We start from the raw sequence: 24,157 nt of genomic DNA, 5'->3' as shown, positions 1-24,157 counted from the left end.
ATCTTCCTGACCCAGGGATTAAACCCGGGTCTCCCACTTTGCAGGCAGACGCTTTACCCTCTGAGCCACCAGGGAAGCCCAACTAAGGCAGTTGCTAAAACTTAAATTATTTGCTGTTGTGTCCCAGCAGAATTCTCTACAACCGCCGCAGCACAAATGAGCGTGTTGGCGTCAGGGTGCCCGTGCTGTCCCCGGGCCGCCCTCGGGGCACAGGCCTCCAATGCACTGCTGGCTCGGCCACACCCTCCTGGTTCTCTGACGCCTCATCCTGACGGAGCTGGGGCTGTGGGTTTTCCAGCCAGGACTGCAAGAGGAAGGGCACTGGAAAACTGCAAACCGTGTAGTTGGGTTGCTGTGGGTCCGAGGTGGCCAGGGCTGCAGAATTCAGTGCTCCAGTGTGAGAATGAGGCCCAGGGACTCACTGGGCAGAGGGGGGCGAGAGGGGTGCAGAATTCCGACAGCCCTGCTCACGTCGCGTGTCTGGAACAGGCAGCATTAAAGCGGTTGGGACATGAAAACAGGACACCGACCCCTCTGAGGGCAGGTGGCTCCTGAGACGGCGATGCACCCCCTCCAGGAGCCCTCTCCTGGGGGACCGTCCTTGATGAGGACAAAGCAGGGAGCCCTGGACAGCACAGTGCAGACGCATCTGAGGACCAAGGCCCGTGTGTGTGTGTGTGTGTGTGTGTGTGCTGTGGGGGTGAGGGTGGGGCTCTCATTGTGAAGGCCCGTGTGTATGTGTGTATGTGTGTACTGTGGGGGCAGGCGTGGGGCTCTGCTTGTGAAGGCCCGTGATGCTCTGGAGCCCCCAGCATTGCTGGTGTTGGGCACACAGGCCGGGAGGCCAAGGGAGCTGGGTTGACCCAGTGGGTCGGCTCTGGGGACGACAGTCAGCGCGGTCTCACTCTGAGCTCATAGGACCCCCGAGACCCCTGGAGTCTGGTGCTGAGCCCACCTGGCCTGCACCCCAGGTGGAGAGGAGGCCCCTCGGCCAGTCAGCAGGGGCTCCGCACACAGGCCGTGTTAAATCTCTGGGTGTGCAGTGACGCATCTGTGCCGCTGGCTTGCTCCTGACTCTGTCTCCTCCAGCTCAACATGAGTCTGTCTGGCCGTCTGCCTCGCCCTCCGCCGGGAGAGAGCTGGCCATAGGCCCGCCCCTCGTCCTGAGGGAGAGGCCGCCCTGGGCCGGAGCGGTGGGCACAGCCAAGCCTGTCGGAGGAGCTTCCAGAAGCAACAGGTCATTTTCCAGGGCGGGGCAGCTTCAGCACCTGAGTAATACGTGAAGATGTGTTAAAAACACGATGTTTGCAACTAAGACTCCAAAGTTCCCAAGCAAGCCAATGACTGAAAAACAGCAAGACAAGTTAACCTGTTGTGCGCTGTCACGGAAAAACATCGCTTTCTCCCAGAACTGCAGTTTGGGTTGTTACCCACGTCAAATTATATGTAAACTCTGAATTTCTAGCCCCTTTATTGTGGCATGAACAACTAAAACAGCTTTTACTATTTTTTGAGGTTGAATCTTGGGAAATTCCACATCATATTTTCTTTTAGGGTGGATCGTACATTGTATGGTCTTTCGCTGCTGTGACAGCTGTTTGGCATCTAAGGCGACAGCGGCGGGCCTGTGGGTGGGGGAGGGTCTGGGGCTCCGGAGACTGTGGTCCCTGCTTCTCTGTTCGCTAGACCCCTGGGCCACGGCTGCGCCCCTTCTCCGCGACCCCCGCTGGCTGAAATAAATCAGGATTCAGGCAGAGGCCGGGCGCCCCGGTGGGCGTCACAGGTGCGCCTGCGTCTCTGCTGCCTGTCCTCTGCCTTCACGGCTGCTTCTCACCCACTAATAGTTCCAACTACTAGCCTTCCTTCCAGTTTTATTGTAGAAAAAGAAGGGAAAGTGTGAGCGTATCTAGACTACTGGACTCCGAAACGCGCGGAAGCGTTTCCCGGGGCCCAGCTGACAAGGTGCTGCAGCGCCCCCTGGAGTCGCTCGTGCAGACGCGCCCGGAGCCTGGGACCGGCTCCACCTGCCACCTTAGGCGGCTGGACCCGCGGAGACCGCCAGGCCTGCGCCTCCTCTCCCCCTCGCTGGGCACCCAGGGGGGCTGAGAATTCAGAGCGCCCCGCATCTCCACGCGAGTCTGAGGAGTAGACAAAGTCACGATACCACCAGCCGAGCGAGAGCAGGGCGGGGAAGCTTCACACCGGTCCGACGTCTTGACCCTTGCTGTGATCTTATAAATAAGACAGGCATCTCACAAGGGAAACTGGAATCCAGAAAAAGTCAGTGGGCTGGCTGGTCACGCACGCCCCCAGACAAGTTCTGCCTCTGACCCCAAAGACCTCTGCACACTGGGTCTTGCTTCCCAGGGAGGGCCGTGGTGTGTGCTGCACGCGTGTAAGCGGACCTGCGCCCTGGGAGCGCCCTGTGCAGTGACTGGGCTCTCACAAGGCAGAGACATTCCAGGGGACCTGGGGGGCTGAGACCCAGCACAGGGAGGCCCCACCCTGGACGCGTGTCCCACACACACGCGCCTCCAAGAGCACCCAGCTGTTGATGAACACGTGTTCCCCCTTAGTCACTGTGCAGTAACAGGGAACTCCACAAGTGTTCTGTGGCTCTTGTTCCTGATTGTGAGTTAATTGTGCAAGTGCTTTGATTTGCTGGGGACAGAATTGACAGCTCAGCCCACACGCACCCCAATTTGCAACCTCTGTCCGTTTCCCGTGTCTCGGCTGTTCCAGTCAAGGTGGAGACTCCGGGCGGTAAACGGCGGGTGCTCTGCACTGGTCAGGCACACCCCTCGGCTGGCAGATGGGTCCCCTGGTCACTAAGCCCAACCTGAGCAGGCCATCGGTCACAAAGTGAGGTGACAACTGGGCGTTCTGCTGCAAAAAGAGAACAAAACCCCCACAAATTTCTACTAAATTATGTCAAAATTTTAAATCTTCATATAATACATCAAGCATGTTTTCAGAAATTCTTGATAAACTTTTACACTGTCAAAATATAAACTGCCTGAATTTACAACTTTAATTTTGCAACTTTTACCATTAAATGCTTGTAACTTCAACACTCAAATCTGACTTCCCTTAATCTACTATTTTGTTTAAATAACTGTATCAGTAACGACTTGCAAAACATAATTTAAAGAGCAAAAAGCCTGTCTTGAGTAACTTCATGGCAACGCCTTCTTTCTGTTTCCCGTGGTTTGCACGACGATTCTCAGCAGGCAAACCTGTCAGGAAAAGACACTGGCCCTGGCGTCCCATCCATGGATGCCTGCTGAGCTGCAGGGGTACGGCAGGTGACCGCCAAGTGAAGTGCAATTTGCTCAAAACAGCCACAGACACAGCATCATCTTAACAGTTTTGCTTCTTTATTTCACGTAACCAGGAACCCTTCTGTGGCTCCAAGTACACACCCTTTTGCTCAAGCTTTGGGGTGACACGGGGCCATAGGAAGGCATGACTGGGGATGTGCCTTCCTTCACCCACCGAGAGACCCCCAGCACAGCGAGCTCGTGCACCCCAAACCCTCTAAAGGGGGCCACAGACGCACACTTCAGACAAAGTGCTGAAAGGTCTGGCACAATTATGGCTTGTAGGACTTCCCCAAGCAACAGGACAGTGTTAACACTGCAATTTAAGCCTCTGAATATGAACTCAATAGAAACAGTTAAAAAGCAAAAATTTGTGTTTGTAAAAACAAAACATAACTATTTTAAAACAGACTGCATGCACCAGTGAGTGAAAAGGCCATGCCACACCTTCAGGTTGATGAGTCATTAACACCAAAGTTAACCATACTACACTATTATCACAGGGAAACTGCGATTCAGTCAGTCCCATATTAAGACAAACTGAATAATCAGAGGCTGAAAATGCCCCCACAACCTCCCTGGCTTCCTCGGGGCCGAAGCCAGGATGTTCCCATCTGTGTGTCCTGTCCCGGGGGCCCCGGCCTGACTGCAGGTTCTGCAAGGGCCCAGCCATCGCCTGGGCTCACAGGAACCAGCGGCTCGGTCCTGCACTGAGGATTACTCTGGACACGGCGGACTCTTCTGAAGCCAGGATACCATTAAGCACCCTCAACTGGTAATTCTCAAAAACACACAGTGAGGCTTGCTGCCAGGTGCAACAAGTTTAAAATCTGACTTCGCGTGACGTGACATTTTTTAAGTCAATTTTTAAAATGTTCCATACAGAAGTTTAAGAGATCAAGGAGGGACTGGAAAAAACGTCAGGTTAGAAGCTCCAGAGATGTATCGAGGAAGTTCTGTGCACACGAACTCAGTCGTGTCCGATTCTTTGTGAGCCCAAGGACTGCAGCCCAGCAGGCTTCTGTCTGTGCAGTTTTCCAGGCAAGAATACTGGAGTGGGTTGCTATTTTCTACTCCAGGAAGTTCTATTCACTTCTATAACTAATGTCAAAATTCAGTAAATAGTTTCTCTACTGAGTTTGTTCAGTTCAGATCAGTCGCTCAGTCGTGTCCGACTCTTTGCGACCCCATGAATTGCAGCACGCCAGACCTCTCTGTCCTGGAGAGGGCAATGGCACCCCACTCCAGTACTCTTGCCTGGAAAACCCCATGGACAGAGGAGCCTGGTAGGCTGTAGTCCATGGGGTCGCTAAGAGTCTGACGCGACTGAGCGACTTCACTTTCACTTTCCACTTTCATGCATTGGAGAAGGAAATGGCAGCCCACTCAGTTTTTGCCTGGAGAATCCCAGGGACAAGGGAGCCTGGTGGGCTGCCGTCTATGGGGTCACACAGAGTCGGACACAACTGAAGTGACTTAGCAGCAGCAGGCCTCCCTGACCATCACCAACTCCCGGAGTTTGTAACTATCTGTAAAAACTTTATTTATCTGGATTCAAAACGTAATTTCATAATCTGTCAAAGTGTCACCTTTTGAACTTCTAAATATAAATACTTCCATATGAACAAATACTATTTTTTGAAATTTGAAAAGTATATTTCAGTTCAGTTGCTCAGTCGTGTCCAACTCTGCGGCCCCATGGATTGAAGCACACCAGGCCTCCCTGTCCATCACCAACTCCCGGAGCGTGCTCAAACTCATGTCCATCCAGCCATGTTTCAGTTAACTTGTTAAAATTATGGTAACCATGCACAAACCTTCTCAAACCCAAACCAGGAGCCACCAGCATCGTCCCTATTTGAGGGCTGTGCTTAGACAGGGGGCCCTCTGCTCAGCGGTCAGCCTCCAGCTGCAGCTCCAGACGGGACAGGACCCACGACCTCCCACACACAAGATGTTCACAGGGGAACAGCGTGCCTGCTCCAGTGGCCCTGAGAGCGCCCGCCCAGGGCACCGAAGGGCACAAAGAGGGGCAGCACAGAGACAGTCAGCGTCTGTATTTGCCACAGAAACTGTTTACTTGTAACTGTCCTTCCTGAAAGCAACACCAGGGGCTCATCTAACCACCGCCTCCATGGACCCCCACGTCTCCAACTGGACGGAAGGCAGGTGGCCCCTCGTGTTCTGTCCAGTGGCCACACCCAGAGAGGCTACCACCGAGCAGACAGACCAGGGTGAGCGGGGTGGTGGGTCTGCCCAGGCGTGGGTGGCACTGCCCCTCGCTCAGACCCTGTCTCCAGGCAGACGGGGCATCTGATAGCTCACACCAGGCACGGGGGGCTGTGGACACATGGCCTCGGGAGGGCCCTGCACTGCTGTTTGTCCAGTTTAACTGGAGAGACCAGTGCCCCTCAGGCCCGGTGTGCGCCCAGGGCGTAGTAGGCTGCATCTGTCCTCACAGCGTGTCTGCGTGTGTGTGTTCCGGGGGCTGAGAAGACGCCTGTATGGACAGCAGGCTGCTCGGAGCCAGAGCGGAGCAGTCACTCCTCCTTGGGCCGCGCCCGCGCCCTCCGCTGCTCCCGTAAGCTCCGCAGGTCAGTCATCACCGCCAGGGTCTTGCGCACCCACAGAACCTGGAAAGAACCATGCGGACGTGGTCAGAACTGGACCTACGTCAGCGGAGGAGGACAGCGCGGGGAGCCTGTGAGGCACCTACCACGATGACCAGGGCGTTGAGCAGCAGAGGCGCAGAGAACACAAGGGAGATGAACATGCCCCTCGAGTCGAAATACTGGTGTTTGGAGAACAATCTGTTTTAAGAAGGATTTACAGGTCACCTGCTGTCACAAACGGCATTCCTATCTCTATCTCTAGATAGACTTTCTCTATCTCACAGTGTCTTAGCAAGCCCACCCCTCACTGGGGGCAGGACGGCCCCCCCAGGACTGCCAGGACCCCCACTCCCACACCACCCGGGACCCCAGCAGGAGCCACTGAGCACAGGAGGACAAGGTGGTCAGATTCACCACTGCAATGGGGAGAGCTCACAGTCCCACGTCAGATGCGACCTTCCTGACCCTGCGGAGGGACGACCCCGGCCCCTCTGGAGGGCTGACAGCAGCGGCCTACACCCAAGGCCTCCGGGGGTGGGCAACGTGCGCAGGGCCTCCCCGGGGGCAGGGGGCGGGGCAGCGTGGCCAGACCAGGCTGCCCTCCAGGGTCTCAGGGATGACGGGCACTCAGGTCAGACTGAGTCACGCAGCGCAGCTCTGGGTCACAGGGCACAGAGCCCTGCAGGGCGGGGCCCAGGCCACTGAGGGCTGGGCGGGAGGCGTGCGTCCTGATCAGAAACAGGAGGCAAAGTGGGGAGGAATGGGACCCGTGTGGGCAGAGGGCAGGCTCTGTACCCAACAGCAGGGCCTGGAGCAGCCGGGCTGGGGCTGTGACTGCTCGGAGCCCCGGGGTCAGGCCGAGGGCGAGACCTGGGTGGCATCATCCCCAGGGAGGGGCGGTGCTAGGGGTGCTGTGCTGCCCTCCCCGCCTGTATCAGCCTCCTGCCTGACCTGAGAAGGCAGAAGGAGAAGCTGCGACCCCCGAGGGGCAGAAGGCGGGGGAATGGATCTGCAAAGTGTCGGGGTCAGGGGAAGTGTGTTCCCTGGACAGGGACCCGGCCACCCAGGCGCGTGTGCAGGGAAGGACACGCAGGCAAGGAGGGAGCGGCTGGGGTCCTGGAAACCCGGGACCCAGCATTTTCAGGACTGAGGACACCAAGTAAACCCTGGGCGGGCCACGAGCTCCCCATCACAGACGAGAGCGCTTCTGGACAGCGACCACCCCGTCTCACAGCTGAGGAGCCTGGGGTGGGGCAGGGCGGGGGTCTTTGTAAACAAGAGCTGCATGCCGCCTGAGGGTGCCTACAGCTGACAGGGGTGGCTTCAGACGCAGGCCGAGTGCCCAGGACCGCTCACCTCCAGTTCATCGCCGCCACTTCATTGATGTACTCGGCACAGTAGACCAAGGTCACTGAGGAGAAAGAACCCTGGGTGAGAAGTCAGAGGGCGGCCGACCACCGCAGCCTACACGTCCTTCGGAACCGACGCTTCAAACGTAAGAACAAGGCCGTGCTACGCAGCTCGGGAGCCTGTCTGTCCAGCGCGTTCCTCACGAGGGCCCCTCACAGACGGGAGGAACGTCCTCCTTGGCCTGGCGCACTGCTTCTCATTGCGACGTGGGCCACCGGATAACCTCCTGTCTGGATTTCCTGCCTTGCACACGGCCAACTGAAACATCACCTTTAATATGAGTTTTTGCATTTTGTTAAACTACAAGCAAAATCTCCGGTGTCTTCCCAACGGCTGCAAGATTAAGAGCCCAGCCTAGCCTCTGAGGCCCTGGCCCACCCTTCCTATCTGAACACATGTCTAGCTCGTCAACATCAGACACGTGCTTCTCTGACAACTGACCCAACGCCGACTCTGTCACCCTGGTACTCTCACGGATGCCTTCGCCCCACGTGCCGGCCAGACACCTGTTCTTTGTCTCACCTAAAGAAAAAGAGATTTTTCTCTCTTTTTATGCCCCACACCGGGACTTCATTTTCTCTGTGAAATTCTTCTCAATGATTCCACACAACTCTGTCCCTTCTCTGAATCTCGATGGATCTTATATGCACAGACCTTATACTGTGGATCTTATATTTTTGCCCTGTGTGCACCTCCCAGAGCAAGCTGAGAGGCTAAGCTCAAGAGGGGGCCATGTACAGAGTCAGCGTCTCGGCAAATACAGCTCGTGTTTGTGTCACCAGTATTCAGCACCCTCCTGGAAGCACGGCAGGTACTTGAAAGACTCCTTTCAAGTCCAATATCCAAAATGAAGTTTATTTTTATAGGAACCAAAAGTGAAATATGGGAGTGGCCTGAAATCAGAGAGAGGAGGATGGGGAGACCTTACAAATGCTTTTACATATCATGAGGCTGCAGAGAGAACACCCACCCACCCCCAGATCACACATACATACACACCCCCGATTACAGCAATCTGAACCCTGAGCCGCAGGACTGCTGATTCTACTCACCCAGGCACAGGAAGTGCCCCACCTGCAGCCTGTACCTCTGGGATGAGAAGCAGGTGAGCAGCAGGCAGAGCACGTGGAAGCCAGCCAGCCCCACGAGCCAGGGCTCCGTCCAGTCCGTCTGCTGGAGGACACACAGCAGAAACAAGTCAGGGTCTACTCGCACTGGGGCCAGGCTTCACATGCCGTCTTCTCTGCGCATGTCCAGAGAGCCCACCAGGCTTCACAGGACACGGGATCGGGAGGAGAAGGGAGGGGAAACATGCGCCCCCGCCCAGGGACTGTCGCTCATGTCCCTGGAGGACCGTCCACACATCACTGAGGGCTTCCCTGTTTGTCAAGCACAGCTTCAAGCTGGGAGAACCTCAGGACTTTCCATTCTGGGAGAGAAGACAGGGAAGCCTGGTTCTGGAATGCACCGGGTCCCCGCGGAGGTAAGGCTACAACTCCTATTTCCAGCTCCCTAGACCAGTGATTGGAGAAGGCAATGGCGCCCCACTCCAGTACCCTTGCCTGGAAAATCCCATGGACGGAGGAGCCTGGTAGGCTGCAGTCCATGGGGTCGCTAAGAGTCGGACACGACTGAGCGACTTCACTTTCACTTTTCACTTTTTCATGCATTGGAGAAGGAAATGGCAACCCACTCCAGTGTTCTTGCCTGGAGAATCCCAGGGACGGGGGAGCCTGGTGGGCTGCCGTCTATGGGATCGCACAGAGTCGGACACGGCTGAAGTGACTTAGCAGCAGCAGACCAGTGATTAAAGCCTCGGAAAATCTGGGCTGCCCTCCATACAGCGCTAGACCTCAGGTCAGCTAAACTCTAGGGGTGGCTGGTCCGCACCCTTAAACTAGGACCCCCTCCCGGAGGCTCAGGTCCCCCGCGGGTAAGGGGCTGGAGGCGAGGCCCGCGCCTGCCGCTTGCCCACTGCGAGTCCTCGCATCCAAGCCCAGATCCGACCCCTTCCCTGCGCCTCGCAGCAACCTCGCCGATCTAGGGGCCCCGTCCCAGAACGTCCCGCCCCTAACCCGGGCCCTGCGCACCTGGGTCGCGCCCCCACCGGGCCCCACCCCTTATCCGAGCCCCGCCCCTTCCAGGCCCCGCCCCGGAACGCCCCGTCCGGCGCCGCGGGCGTCCTTGTTGGAAAATTACGAGCGGCCCTCTGCGCCAGCGGCCGAAGTGGTGGGTAAGGCCGCGAGTTACCGTGATCACGGCGGGGATGCTGACGGGGAACCTGCTGACGGAGAATGCGGATGGCATCGTCCCCAGAAAGGCCCAGCCTCACCACCACCTTTTCGTCTTCCCGCCCCGCCTGGATAGGACAAGGAAGTCCTTTAACGTCCTCTCGCGATATTTCCCACTTGTCGCGAGGCCTACTGTGCCTGGAAGTGGGAGGGAGGCCGGCAGGCAGGCAGGCATCCCACCATCTCGCGATATCTGTAGTGCCGTGTACCGGGTCCAAATCTCGCGGTATTCCGTGGCGTTACTGTATTATGAGGGAGGTAACAGGCAGGCGCCGGGGTTTTCTCCATAGCGGCTGGGTGCGGGCTCTGGTTGTGGCGTGTGAGCGCGCAAAGTCGCGTCAGTGCTCCTACTCTGCCTCTGCGGACAGAACCCCTCTGTCCGGGGGTTCTTCAGGCAGGACCACCGGGGCGGTCGCCAGGCCCTCCTCCATGGGGTTTTCCCGACCCAGGGACCGAACCTGTGGCGCCTGCACTGCAGGCAGACGGTTTACCGCTGAGCCACCGCTCCTGGCAGCGGGAAGGACTGGGGGCGTCCCGCCTTCTCCCTACTCAACTCCCGGGGCTAGGCTTCGGAGTGGGTGTCGCTCAGTAGTGCTGTGGCCTCTGGGAGACAGAGGAATGACCCAGACCCTTGAGGACACAGGACGGTGATCCGAACCCCGGCTCGCAGAGGACAGTGACTTGGACCCTGGGGGACCAAAGGTCGGGAGAGAGTGACCTGCATAGTCTCAAAATGAACTTCCGTTTGGGTCCTTCTCTTAACTGGCTTCAGTCAAGCTTCACAGAAAGAGGTTGAGTGGTGGGGGTGTGAAAGTGAAAGTCGCTCAGTCGTGTTTGACTCTGCCACCCCTTTAACCAGCCTGCCAGGCTCCTCTGTCCATGGGGTTCTCCAGGCGAGAATACTGGGCAGCCATACCCTTCTCCAGGGGACCTTCCCGACCCAGGGATCGAACCCAGGTCTCCCGCATTGCAGGCCACAGTCTGACCCACGAGGGAAGCAGAAAATCCTGTGTTGACCTATTAAGTGCTCCTCGACCACTCGGTGGGGTGGACGTTATGGACTCACTTTACAGTGAGAAAACAGAGAGTCAGAAAAGTAAATACCCTGCCCAGGGGAAGAGAGTTAGTGTGTGGGTGAGACTTGGCTGGTTCCATGGCACAGACTCTGCCATATGCCTGCCCCACCAGCCTCCTCCTGAGTGAGTGAATGAGTGAAGTCGCTCAGTCGTGTCCGACTCTGCGACCCCATGGACTGTAGCCTACCAGGCTCCTCCCTCCATGGGATTCTCCAGACAAGAGTACTGGAGTGGGTTGCCATCTCCTTCTCCAGGGGATCTTCCCGACCCAGGGATCGAACCTGGGTCTCCTGCATTCCAGGCAGATGCTTTAACCTCTGAGCCACCAGGGAAGCCTCCTCCAGGGAAGCCTCCTCCAGGGAAGCCTCCTCCTGGGCTCCATCTAATGAGAAGCACTTCTCTAGATCAGTTCAGTTCAGTCGCTCAGTCATGTCCAACTCTGCGACTCCATGGACTGCAGCACGCCAGGCCTCACTGTCCATCACCTACTCCTGGAGTTTACCCAGACTCATGCCCATTGAGTTGGTGATGCCATCTGACCATCTCATCCTCTGTCCTCCCCTTCTCCTCCTGCCCTCAATCTTTCCCAACATCAGGGTGTTTTCAAATGAGTCAACTCTTCGAATCAGGTGGCCAAAGTATTGGAGTTTCAGCTTCAGCATAAGCCCTTCCAATGAACACCCAAGACTGATCTCCTCTAGGGTGGACTGGTTGGATCTCCTTGCAGTCCAAGGGACTCTCAAGAGTCTTCTCCAACACCACAGTTTAAAAGCATCAATTCCTCGGCACTCACCTTTCTTTATAGTCCAATTCTTACATCCATACATGACTACTGGAAAAACCATAGCCTTGACTAGATGGACCTTTGTTGACAAAGTAATGTCTCTGCTTTTTAATATGCTATCTAGGTTGGTCATAACTTTCCTTCCAAGGAGCAAGCGTCTTTTAATTTCATGGTTGCAATCACCCTCCCCAGAGTAGTGCCGTGGATTCAAAGCCTGATTCTCTTCCCAAATGTAACCTAGTCCCTGAATTCATTTCTCCAACAACTTTGCAGGCCGGTGATCTGACTTGAGATGACTGATGATCGGGTCTGAGGGCAGATCTGGCTCTTCTCTCAAGGTGGAGCTGGAGCTGTGGGGTGAGGGCCAGCAAGGCTGTGACTCTCCAGCCTCAAGTGTGTCCATGTGAGGACTCTGTCAGGAGATGGGGCTCTAAGAATCTGCTGTCCTGCAGTGACCACTCTGTCTCTGATGCTGGATGTTTCATACTCAGTGTTTACTCCCCTGACTTGTCAGGGAGATGGGTTGGAAAAATCAAAGACTTCAAAGGCAGTATTTCTCCTTTCTAATGATGGCTTCTTATGCTAGGGCATAAAGATCAGGCTCTAGGCTTCCTGCCAATGCTGGCTTCAGCAGTGTCGCTTGAGAAAGGGAGAGGTAGCGTAACTGACAGTGTCTAAGGCAGGGCAGGTCTCGTGCCTTTAGCAGCTGCTGTTCATTCCTCCAATTCCTATGACAACCTGCCCCAGGAAGTGACTGGGTCAGCTCTCTGGTCTCCTGTCCCCTCAGGGCGCTAGCTGCCTTTAGAGCAGCCACAGATGAGTTTCTCTAAGTCTAGAACCGGTGGAGAAGGCATGTGCGTGTCGACTGAAAAATAATGCACAGCCTGAAAGCTGAGAATGGTGTTTTATTTGGCAGACAAAACTGAGGACTTAAGCGCAGAATTCAACCTCAGAGGGCTCTGAGGGACTGGTCCCTAGAGGTGTGGGAGGAGCCAGGATATAGAGGTGTTTTTCCACAAAGGCCAGGTAGTCAGAACATCAAAAGATTGCTATTAATTAAAGAAAACCAGACATCGCAGTTTAGTGAATTTAGCCCCTTTCTACGAATGGGAAGACGGAAGAGTCTGGGCTCACTGACGTCATCCCTTTGATGTGCACTTCAGCTTCCTGGGCCCGGTGTCCTGGGCTCTCACCCTGAGTCTGCCTGGGCCCCTTCGGGTGTCCCGTGTCGCCCTTTCCTCCTGCTTCAGCTCATGCAGGGGAGGGGAGGGGAGGGTGGATGGCCAGTAGGGGTCAGGAGCCCAAGAGCCCACTCAGGGCGTCCTCCTCACACCCAGCTTCCAGGGACTGTTAGTGGCTTGTAAGTTACCACATTTGCACGTGCTCTGTTGAACTTTTCTTCAGTTACTGCTTTAAGATCTTGTCATTGCAAGAAGCAATGATTAGAGTTGCTAAATTTCAGTGAATTTTAAGAAATACAAGAATTTTCATAATGCATTATTTAATGTCACATGTCCCACTGGGGCTTCTCTGCAGAAGGGACCACCTGGCGTGTCAGCCTGTCCTTTCCTGATAGACATGGATCTTCCTAAAACCTCATTTCACTGCATTTTATTTTCCAAACCTCTGTCCATCTGACCACACATGTGCTTGCATGTCGGTGGCCGTCTCTCTTGGTCTCTGTCTCCTTCAAGTGCCCATTTAGGCAGAATCTCCTTGCCGTCCCCCAGGAAAAGCAACAGTAGACTGGTGTGTTTTCAACCCCACAGTTGTCAGGAGACAACTGTGTCAGCAAACAGAGATGTTTGGAAATAAAGGACATGGGTAAAAGCATCGTGTGAGCTGAGACACTGACTTCCTTCCAGAGAAACTCTGCAGGCGGCGCTCACAGGCCTCTTCCTTCTCTTCAGCTGTCCCTGTGTGACACGTCCACTGCACAGGCCCACAGGTGAAGCCCTGTCCCTCAAAAGACACAGAACTTGCTACGTTCTTGGTCTTTGAATTAAACTTCCCCTTGGTCTTTGAATTAAACCAATTAATGTTTCATTGGTAAAAAGATAGAATTAAAAAGGAAATGCCACGTTCCTTTGCTCGTGAAGATGCTGCTCCACGTCTGCTCAGTTCTGAACTGGCAGATACGTTGTCCTCCCTGGAGACTGCTAAAATGACAAGTGTCAAAAAACAAACACAGCAAAACCCTTATATGAAATGTAACAGTCCATAAGTCTACTCCAAATTGTGTATGATAGTTTAAGCAGTGTTTTTGTTAAGCAGTCTTGTTAATCATCTACTGTTTTCCAGTGGCTGATGTAGAGTGTTTTTACTTTTTTATCATGCGATATTTTATTTACAAAACGTTGAACATCAGTTCAGTTCAGTTCAGTCGCTCAGTCATGTCTGACTCTTTGCGACCCCATGAATCGCAGCACGCCAGGCCTCCCTGTCCACCACCAACTCCCGGAGTTCACCCAGACTCACGTCCATCCAGTCAGTGATGCCATCCAGCCATCTCCTCCTCTGTCGTCCCCTTCTCCTCCTGCCCCCAATCCTTCCCAGCATCAGAGTCTTTTCCAATGAGTCAACTCTTTGCATGAGGTGGCCAAAGTACTGGAGTTTCAGCTTTAGCATCATTCTTTCCAAAGAAATCCTAGGGCTGATCTCCTTCAGAATGGACTGGTTGGATCTCCTTGCAGTCCAAGGGACTCTCAAGAGTCTTCTCCAACACCACAGTTCAAAAGCATCAATTCTTCGGCGCTCAGCCTTCTTCACAGTCCAACTCTCACATCTATACATGACCACAGGAAAAACCACAGCCTTAACTAGACGAACCTTTGTTGGCAAAGTAATGTCTCTGCTTTTGAATATGCTATCTAGGTTGGTCATAACTTTCCTTCCAAGGAGTAAGTGTCTTTTAATTTCATGGCTGCAGTCACCATCTGCAGTGATTTTGGAGCCCCCAAAAATAAAGTTGGACACTGTTTCCACTCTTTCCCCATCTATTTCCCATGAAGTGGTGGGACCAGATGCCATGATCTTCGTTTTCTGAATGTTGAGCTTTAAGCCAACTTTTTCACTCTCCACTTTCACTTTCACCAAGAGGCTTTTGAGTTCCTCTTCCCTTTCTGCCATAAGGGTGGTGTCATCTGCATATCTGAGGTTATTGATATTTCTCCCGGCAATCTTGATTCCAGCTTGTGTTTCTTCCAGTCCAGCGTTTCTCATGATGTACTGTGCATAGAAGTTAAATAAGCAGGGTGACAATATACAGCCTTGACGTACTCCTTTTCCTATTTGGAACCAGTCTGTTGTTCCATGTCCAGTTCTAACTGTTGCTTCCCGACCTGCATATAGGTTTCTCAAGAGGCAGATCAGGTGGTCTGGTATTCCCATCTCTTTCAGAATTTTCCACAGTTTATTGTGATCCACACAGTCAAAGGCTTTGGTATAGTCAATAAAGCAGAAATAGATGGTTTTCTGGAACTCTCTTGCTTTTTCCATGATCCAGCAGATGTTGGCAATTTGATCTCTGGTTCCTCTGCCTTTTCTAAAACCAGCTTGAACATCTGGAAGTTCACGGTTCACATATTGCTGAAGCCTGGCTTGGAGAATTTTGAGCATTACTTTACTAATGTGTGAGATGAGTGCAATTGTGCGGTAGTTTGAGCATTCTTTGGCATTTCCTTTCTTTGGGATTGGATTGAAAGCTGACCTTTCCCAGTCCTGTGCCACTGCTGAGTTTCCCAAATTTGCTGGCATATTGAGTGCAGCACTTTCACAGCATCATCTTTCAGGATTTGGAATAGCTCAACTGGAATTCCATCACCTCCACTAGCTTTGTTCGTAGTGATGGCTTTCTAAGGCCCACTTGACTTCACATTCCAGGATGTCTGGCTCTAGGTCAGTGATCACACCATCGTGATTATCTGGATCGTGAAGATCTTTTTTGTACAGTTCTTCTGTGTATTCTTGCCATCTCTTCTTAATATCTTCTGCTTCTGTTAGGTCCATACCATTTCTGTCCTTTATTGAGCTCATCTTTGCATGAAATGTTCCCTTGGTATCTCTGATTTTCTTGAAGAGATCCCTAGTCTTTCCCATTCTGTTGTTTTCCTCTATTTCTTTGCATTGATCCTGAAGAAGGCTTTCTTATCTCTTCTTGCTATTCTTTGGAACTCTGCATTCAGATGTGTATATCTTTCCTTTTCTCCTTTGCTTTTCGCTTCTCTTCTTTTCACAGCTATTTGTAAGGGCTCCCCAGACAGCCATTTTGCTTTTTTGCATTTCTTTTCTATGGGAATGGTCTTGATCCCTGTCTCCTGTACAATGTCACGAGCCTCATTCCATAGTTCATCAGGCACTCTATACAGCAACACCGTCAGTGCTCATCCATGGCTGAATGAGTCAAGAGCATGTAGTGTGTACACACAGTGGAATATTACTCAGCTGGGAAGAAGGCACTCCTGCTGTTTGGACAACCTGGACGAACTGGAGACATTGTGTTAATGGAGTAAGCCATCACAGCACGAGTCCACTCGTACGAGGAGATACTTAAGAGTCGTCAGAAGCATAGAATGGATGGTGGTGGTCTGGGACTAGGGGTGGGGGGGGCAGAGACGGAAGATCAAGGGTTAAATACCAGTTCTGCAGGTAAGTTGTGGAGACCCGCTGTGCAGCAGAAATCTGTACAAAGGGTGGATCTCAGTACTGTGGTCCTACCATGATTACATAAGAGCGTGAACCACCACCGCCGTGTACTTGAAATGCTCACTTCTGTGTCACTGATTCCATGACCGTCGGTGACTAAGCAGCTGAACTCCTTGAGCTGGCTGGTGTCAACTGGTGTAACCACTGTGGGAAACTGCCGTTTATCTTAGAATCTGGGTGTCCACACATCACAAAACTCAGCACTTCTACTACTGCTATACGGCCTACAGAAACGCGTGCATAGGCGCCTGTGTTTTTGCCAGTTTTATTTATAACTGACTCACATTGTAAAGAACTTCCCTGGTGCCTCAGACAGTAAAGCGTCTGCCTACAATGTGGGAGACCCGGGTTTGATCCCTGGGTTGGGAAGATCTCCTGGAGGAGGAAATGGCAACCCACTCCAGTACTCTTGCCTGAAAAAGCCCAAGGACAGAGGAGCCTGGTGGGCTACAGTCCATGGGGTAGCAAAGAGTCGGACACGACTGAGCAACTTCACTCTCTACTTTTCTTTCTTTCATGTTGTAAAACCATCAATGAACAGGCCCCTCCAGCTCCGCGGGGTGAGGCTTCACGTTCCTCGGCCTGAAGCAGCACCAGGCCACGGCGATTGTGTGCGCATGTCTGGGCCCAGTCTCCTTATGAACAAGGACACGATTGTGCTGGATTAGGGCCCACCTGGCCCAGGGTCACCTCGCCTTGACTGGTCACATCGGCAGGGACCCCAGGCTCCAGCAGGCCCTCCCAAGGCCCCGTGCTGTGGCCTCGCACCGCATAAAAACTAATTTAGTTTTTATGATCCCCCATTTCATGTTGTAGCCATGCAAAGAAGGAGTCTTGTGCTGTTGTTTGAAGGAGACACATGTCTTTTTTAATTCCGAGACAAGCGAAGGCTCACTAAAATGTAACTTGTTAACGCTAGTTTCTGTGCACATAACATGACTTCACTAAGCAGCTGTTGTGGAATGACCACCGCTTTTGAATATCAACTTACCCACAGCTGGTCCCTAACTGTTGACCACGTTCAGTTGCTTAACTGTGATCTGATTTGTTTCTTTGTAGACTTTGCTTAGTGTATGTCTCAGTCTCATCTTTGTGAAACAATAGATGACTGGCTTGAAAACTCTTTATCCCAACGGTCTTTTGTAAAATTTACTAGCTAATGAGCATCAGGGACAAATGTTGAAGAGTCAGAACAGCAGGAGATCTGCAGTCCCTCCAGCTCCACCAGGACTTTCTAACCGCCTCCCTCCCTCTGCCGTCCGACAGCGGCTCTTGGTTGCTTTCTCGACCGAGATCAACACTCCCCCTCCAGCTCCCGAGGCTTCCTCTCGTGTGGCTTCACTCCTGCTCCTCCCCTTCCTGTGTCTTTTGCTCCCCTCCTCACTAGTGCCTGTCCTTCTGCCCCGAGAGGACAGGAGCCCCCAGCCTGCTTCTTGGTTTGCAGTCACATTAAGCAAAACAGATAAATTCAACTTGCTTTATCTCTTACAGCAATGGTTCCCAACCCCCAGGCCGCATCAACAAACACCTGTCCATAGCCTGTTAGGAGCTGGATCCACAGCAGGAAATGAGCGGTGGCTACGTGAACAGGCGTTGTCTGTATTTATAGCCACTCTCCCTCGCTTGCGGATCCACCGGAGCCCCGCCTCCTGTCAGGCACTGGTGGCATTAGATATTCACAGGCGCACAGACCTGCGTGGACTGTGCGTGTGAGGGGTCCAGGCTGCCAGCTCCTTATGAGAAGCGCCCTGAAGCCATCCCCCCAACCCCCCACCCCCATCCATGGAAAAGCCACAAAACCAGTCCCTGGTGCCAAAAAGGCTGGGAACCGCGGCCTTAAAGCATCACATGCCAGAGCTGGGTGCGGTCAGGGCCCTGCGTGCGCTCAGGCCCGGCTCCGTCACCCTGCATCTGAGCCCGGGTGTGTTCCATGAGTTCAAGCCTCAGCTTCCTTTGCTGGGGAAAGGGGCAACAGTTTCCAGTGACACGTGTGTAAGAAGGGCTCGCACAGACGCGCTGCCTCATACGCCAGGAAGCCCCTGGCCCAGCCAGGCGCCCACCGCGCGGCCCCTCAGGAGCCCTGAGACCTTGGCGGGACGGCCAGCTATGCCTGGAGGCAGAGGGTGTGAAGGCGGAGAGGCCCTGGACCCCAGAACCTGGGCTTGAGGCGCCCACTCCTGTCGGCTGGCTCACTCGTAAGCCGATCACCACACATCACAGGGCGATTACTCTTGTGACGCACTCAGCAGAAGGCCCTCCAGTCTGGCATTAGTAATTTCTTTTTTTTTTTTTTTTTGACATTAGTAATTTCAAAGTGAAGTGAAGTTGCTCAGTCGTGTCCAACTCTGTGCGACACCATGGACTGTAGCCTACCAGGCTCTGATGAGCCTCTTAGTCCATGGAATTTTCCAGGCAAGAGTACTGGAGTGGGTTCCCATTTCCTTCTCCAAGGGATCTTCCCAACCCAGGGATCAAACCCGGGTCTCCTGCACTGCAGGCAGACGCTTTACCGTCTGAGCCACCAGGGAAGCCTTCAGTAATTTCAAAGGCAACAACAAAATTGTATAAAGAGCATGTAACACAAAGGAATCGGAGAAGGCAGTGGCACCCCACTCCAGTATTCTTGCCTGGAAAATCCCATGGACGGAGGAGCCTGGTAGGCTGCAGTCCATGGGGTCGCTAGGAGTCAGACATGACTGAGTGACTTCACTTTCACTTTTCACTTTCATGCATTGGAGAAGGAAATGGCAACCCACTCCAGTGTTCTTGCCTGGAGAATCCCAGGGACGGTGAGCCTGGTGGGCTGCCGTCTATGGGGTTGCACAGAGTCGGACACGGCTGAAGTGACTTAGCAGCAGCAGCAGCAACACAAAGGAATAAAGGATTTCCCTTTGATCGTCTGTGTTTTCTTTTCAACTTAGCCATCTTTTTTTCACTTTAACTATTCCTGTCTTAATAATATCAGGAGTGAACCAGGCCTGTTCATTACTCACAGTGATGTCAGGATCCCTGAGCATCACCAGGGATCTTTGCTGAAACCTGGAGAGGAGAGTATGTATTACCGAGTGTGACCACCAGGTGGACACCTGCCCACTTTCCTCTTGCTCCTGCAGGTCTGTATTCAGTTCAGTTCAGTTCAGTTGTCTCTCAGTGCCCCCATGGACTGCAGCACGCCATGCCTCCCTGTCCATCACCAACTCCCAGAGTTTGCTCAAACTCATGTCCATCGAGTCGGTGATGCCATCCAACCATCTCACCCTCTGTCGTCCCCTTCTCCCACCTTCAGTCTTTCCCAGCATCCGGGTCTTTTCCAATGAGTCAGTTCTTCGCATCAGGTGGCCAAAGTTTTGGAGTTCAGCTTCAGCATCAGTCCTTCCAATGAATATTCAGGACTGATTTCCTTTAGGATGGACTGGTTGGATCTCCTTGCAGTCCAAGGGACTCTCAAGAGTCTTCTCCAATAAAGATAAAGTAATAAGTTACCTCTGGTGGCTCAGACGGTAAAGCGTCCACCTATAATGCAGGAGACCCGGGTTTGATCCCTGGGTCGGGAAGATCCCCTGGAGAAAGAAATGACAACCCACTTCAGTACTGCCACAGTTCAAAAGCATCAATTCTTCGGTGCTCAGCCTTAATCAGAGTCCTATTCTGGCTTCTGCATCTTTTTCCTCTCTGTTCCTGGAAAAGTGAATTTTTATAGCACTTTTATTATCCATTTAGTCATACTTGAAACTGTCTGTGCCTTCATTTAACCCCAGGGCCAGATTATTGTTCAAATAGGCCCATTTGATAAAAAATACTAGGTGGCTGTTAAGTTACCACAGCCTAGTCCCAGCGCTTGGCCCGCCGTGCTGGGTCTGCCCGTGGCGATGCAGTCCAGCCTCTGGCCCGGAGCACGCCTGTGCGGAGAGGCTGAAGACAGAGCCAAGCCGCTGGGACGCGAGCCGTGTGCGGGGGCGCTGACGCACTGCCTCACGGGCTTGTTTGACGCCTTTCATAAATAGCCCTGGTCTGGGAAGGGGATCTGGAAGTCATCACCCCAGATAATTGCTCCAGGTCAGTGCTGTTTAGAAGCAGCTCAAAGCTGTTTCAGGCAGGAATCCTCTCTCAGTTCAGTTCAGTTCACTCGCTCAGTCGTGTCCGACTCTTTGTGACCCCATGAACCGCAGCACGCCAGGCCTCCCTGTTCATCACCAACTCCGGGAGTCTACCCAAACTCATATCCATTGAGTCGGTGATGCCATCCAACCATCCCATCCTCTGTCGCCCCTTCTCCTCCTGCCCTCAATCTTTCAGCCCCAACCCCAGGCGTGAAAAGGGACCGCCGTGTGCAGTCAGCGTCTAGCAGGAGCCGACTGGAGACCAGAGGCCCGCCCGGCCCTGCTGGACCGACCTAAGGACTCGCCCACAAGGGTCCCCGCGGCTCCCGGGACGCGGGGGAGGGCTCTCCGAGGCTCCCCGGGGTCAAGCCGGGGCCACATGAACGCGGGGTGGTCTTCCTGCCTTTCGGGGGGTTCCCCCCACCTCCTCCTGGAGCAAAGCCCCAGGGCTGGCGGACAGCTGCAGCGTTTCCCTGGAAAAGAGTTGTTCTCGGAACTAAACCCAAAAGGAAAGGAGGAGCTGGACACAGACGGGACGGGCCTCGCCGCAGGCTGGGCAGCAAGCTTCTGGGAGCCTGCTCGGTGGGAACATTCCCGCCCTTTGTCATCGTGAGTGAGCACGGCCAGCGTTTCCCACGACGCCAGACAGAAGTGCTGGCTCCCCAAGAAGAACACGGGGGCCCAGATGTGGGATTTTAGTCGTTAGAGAGGCGGGGACCTTTTCAGAGCGATTAGAGTGGGGGCCAAAGAGAGACGGGGTGCGGGGCAGGTCCCGCGGCAGGGACGGGGTGCGCACGCAGCGGCTGACAGGCTGCGCATGGGGCCTGAGCCACAGGGAAGGTTCCAGAGCTTCCAGCCATCTCAAGAAGGGGTCCTGAAAAGCAGCAAGAGCTTTCCCGTGCAGCTCCGCTGGGGACCGCGTGAGCTGAATTCCAAGCAGAACCTCGCGCCTTCCTGTCTGCTGGGAGATGCAGGGGTCGTCCTGCTGACCGGAGGGCAGGTTTGGTCTGGAAACGGCGCCCGTGTTGGAGAAAGGGGAGGGGGACGCGCTTCTTGGCAGCACCGGCTCGCTGAGGTCCTGGTGACCTGGAGCTTCCCAAGGGGTCCGGGACGCACGGGGGTCTGCTGCCCAGTGGGCGCTGGGCCGCCTCCCCTTGCTCCACACCCAGCGCGATCTCGGTTCTGGACTCACCTGACCCGGAGGCCTCGTTCCAGTGGAAGAGCCACACGCGTCTCCCTCGGAACCGGTTAAGGGAACTGTGACTGAAGGCTCCGATCTGCGGAGCCGCACGCGTCCGGCAGGGCCCCCTGGGCCAGCGGCCTGGGCCCCTCACCTGCCCGCGGGCGGCGGGGTCTCCGGGCACGTCTCCCGGCGCAGCGCCCGCAGCGGAGTCCAGTGAGCGCGCCCGGCTCACGCTAACCACCGGGCCTTAGGGCCCGCTCCTCCAGCGCCCGCGCTGAGCTCCTCACCTTCTCCTCCTCACATCCTTCTTTTCCTTTTACTAAAATGTGAGAAGCAGCTTCTGGGGGCAGCGGGTCAACTGGTATCTTTCGCCATTAACTTTTCTTAATTTTGAAAATGAGAAGGATAATATTTAAGTTTTTATTTCTGTTCGGGGTCTTCTACAAAGCAGTTGAAAACGGGATAATGTTTACAACTCAGTAGAATATGATGAAAGCACTAAGAGAAGTGACTTTTATTTGAAGAAAATGATTAGAAGTCAACAAAACATAGAAAACACTCGAAGGAAATGGGGTGTGATGAAAAGGTGACTTGTAACGCTGCTTGGAGATGGGGCATGTGCCTTTCAGGTCCCTTGGCTCCTTGGAAACAGGTGGGATTTGCCAAGAGTGTCTACAGGCCTGAGTTACACCAGAAACGTTCAACCAGGAAGGAAGGTCCTGTGCCTGCTCCATGGGGCAGGTGTACAGCCCCAGAGCACTGGACTTCTCTGATGCTTAATGAAAATGCATCCTTTTGCTTTTAAAATTGACATCTAAGTCCTGGTGTATACCCATTTAAAGTCACTGCTGATGTTATTCACGTGTCCAAATTGCTGAGCTGTGGAGAGAAGCGTGGTGAAAGGAAAGCACCTTATTTTTCTGTTTACTAATTCTTATAAATTATTCAGCTGGTTGGAATTCCAGGGCTTGAGGAGGGGATTCTGGGGTGCTAGAGCGACTCTCCCGGGCTAGTCCGGGCGCCCGTGCAGTTTGCAAACGTTTCTGCGCCTGGGAACGTGCACCTGTCTGTATAATGCTCTCACTTATTGAACTTTCTTGAAAACACTCAGGATACAATACAAAAGGCTTCTCCTGGAAAAGGACGGGACAGTTTTAGCATCAGAAATGATACCTGTTAGGGATGGAAGCACCTATTATTACATAAAATTCCATGAATTATTGATGGTTCTCAACAAGTAAAATCAAAGGAATCTGTGATCACTCTTGGGAAATACTAGACATACAACTCGTAATTTTGAAAATGGAAAGAAAGAGAAAGAATAAAGCATTGATCTGGCCTTTCATAGAAAAACTGTACCTCAGAGTAACCAAATAGTTGATAAAGGGAGGTTTCTCTGTGTAGAAATATTTCAGCTAATAAGTAAGAAAAGAATGGTAATGTTAAAATATCATGACTTTGCTACCCTTAATACATTAATGAGCCTGGGTGGTGACGGTTAACTCCAGTTAGTGAGGGAGAGAGAGAGAAAGCGGTGACCAGACCCTAGATACGTCTTGGTCATGGGGCACAGTGTCACCAGGGGAACAGCCTCACCAAAAACGTGGATCAACACCATGAAGTTGGTGAAGCATCTTGATCTAAGGATCAATTTACAGAAAATACTGGGAGCTGATGAAAATACTTTCAAAGTTACACGTCAGGGATGCAGTCGTCAGCACCAGCTGGTGGGGCTTCTGGAAGACCAGCGTCTCAGTGTCTCCAACACATAGATTATAAGAGAGAAAAGAAGTCAACAATATATTTCAAGTTTCAAAATGTATTTTTAATTTCTTCAAAGACTGTTTCTAGGGTTCAGCCACAGACGTGAACTAACTGGGAGCTGATGGCTTATCCATAAGGTGAAGAGAACGTTTCAGTGTCACATGTCTATATGTGTGGATATAGAGGTGTGCTCAGAAATGTACCTTAGGAACAGCAGCACGACCGCAGAAAGAAACACAGAGCTTTCAGGGCAGCGTTACTGCTTACAGAGAAGCTGGAAACAGCTGAAGTCTCCAAGCGGTGAGAATGGCCCACCGCCTGGCGACGGAGACAAGCCCGGCCCTGGGCCCAGCTGGGGCACAGCCTGGACGTCTGACCTCTTCCCATGAGTGCCCTCTGGGCTGGCTTTCGGTGTACCATCTTACGAGTCTTTCTCAATTTATCCTCTTTGGGTCCCTATTTTTTCTTTTGCTATATTCTATTTTGGCTTGAACGGGTGAATTTTCATGATCCAATCTGTTCCTCCGTTGATTTTTGTGTCTATTATTTATCTTTCAGAAGTTTCCCTCAAAATCACCATTTTTATCTTTATCTTTTTATGGTTTACTCTGACACAGTCTCATCCGTCTCTGTCATATAAAGACCTTCATGACAGTAAAGCCACCCACAGCCTCTCCTGTCTTGTCTGCTACTCCCTTCCGCTTACATTTCGTGTGGTGATCTCACCGTGTTTTGTGTTTTGTTGTCTTAAAGAGTCAACTTGTGAAGAACGTGGCAGAGGAAAGGGAAACCCTGCTTTTATCCATCTTCATCTTTACTCTTCCCAGTGTTTGTTATTACTTCTGGACACCACGTTTCTTTCTGATAAAATCCCTCTTCAGCCTGAAGAACTTCCTTCATCATTCCTCAGGGT

The 24,157-nt window shown here is 53.1% G+C and overlaps 1 protein-coding gene and 1 non-coding gene across 2 annotated transcripts; both read right to left on the bottom strand.

The window, feature by feature from the left end:
• Positions 1–3,355: 3,355 nt before the first annotated feature.
• On the bottom strand, positions 3,356–10,337 carry TMEM18 (transmembrane protein 18). The gene is made up of 5 exons (XM_061426779.1): positions 9,593–10,337; positions 8,395–8,515; positions 7,289–7,343; positions 6,037–6,130; positions 3,356–5,953 (listed from the first exon to the last, which is right to left on the bottom strand). The coding sequence occupies exons 1-5, from the start codon at positions 9,647–9,649 to the stop codon at positions 5,861–5,863; spliced, it is 420 nt and encodes a 139-aa protein (XP_061282763.1). The 5' UTR covers positions 9,650–10,337; the 3' UTR covers positions 3,356–5,860.
• Positions 10,338–10,969: 632 nt separating this feature from the next.
• TRNAS-GGA (transfer RNA serine (anticodon GGA)) lies at positions 10,970–11,041 on the bottom strand. The gene has a single exon. It is a non-coding gene; the product is annotated as a tRNA-Ser (tRNA).
• Between the last annotated feature and the right edge of the window lie 13,116 nt (positions 11,042–24,157).

This window comes from Bos javanicus, chromosome 8 (assembly GCF_032452875.1).
Source record: "Bos javanicus breed banteng chromosome 8, ARS-OSU_banteng_1.0, whole genome shotgun sequence".
In the NCBI taxonomy this organism is placed as follows: Eukaryota; Metazoa; Chordata; class Mammalia; order Artiodactyla; family Bovidae; genus Bos; species Bos javanicus.
The sequence above is the reverse complement of the archived record's forward strand: the minus strand, read 5'-3'. Positions and strand labels throughout refer to the sequence as shown.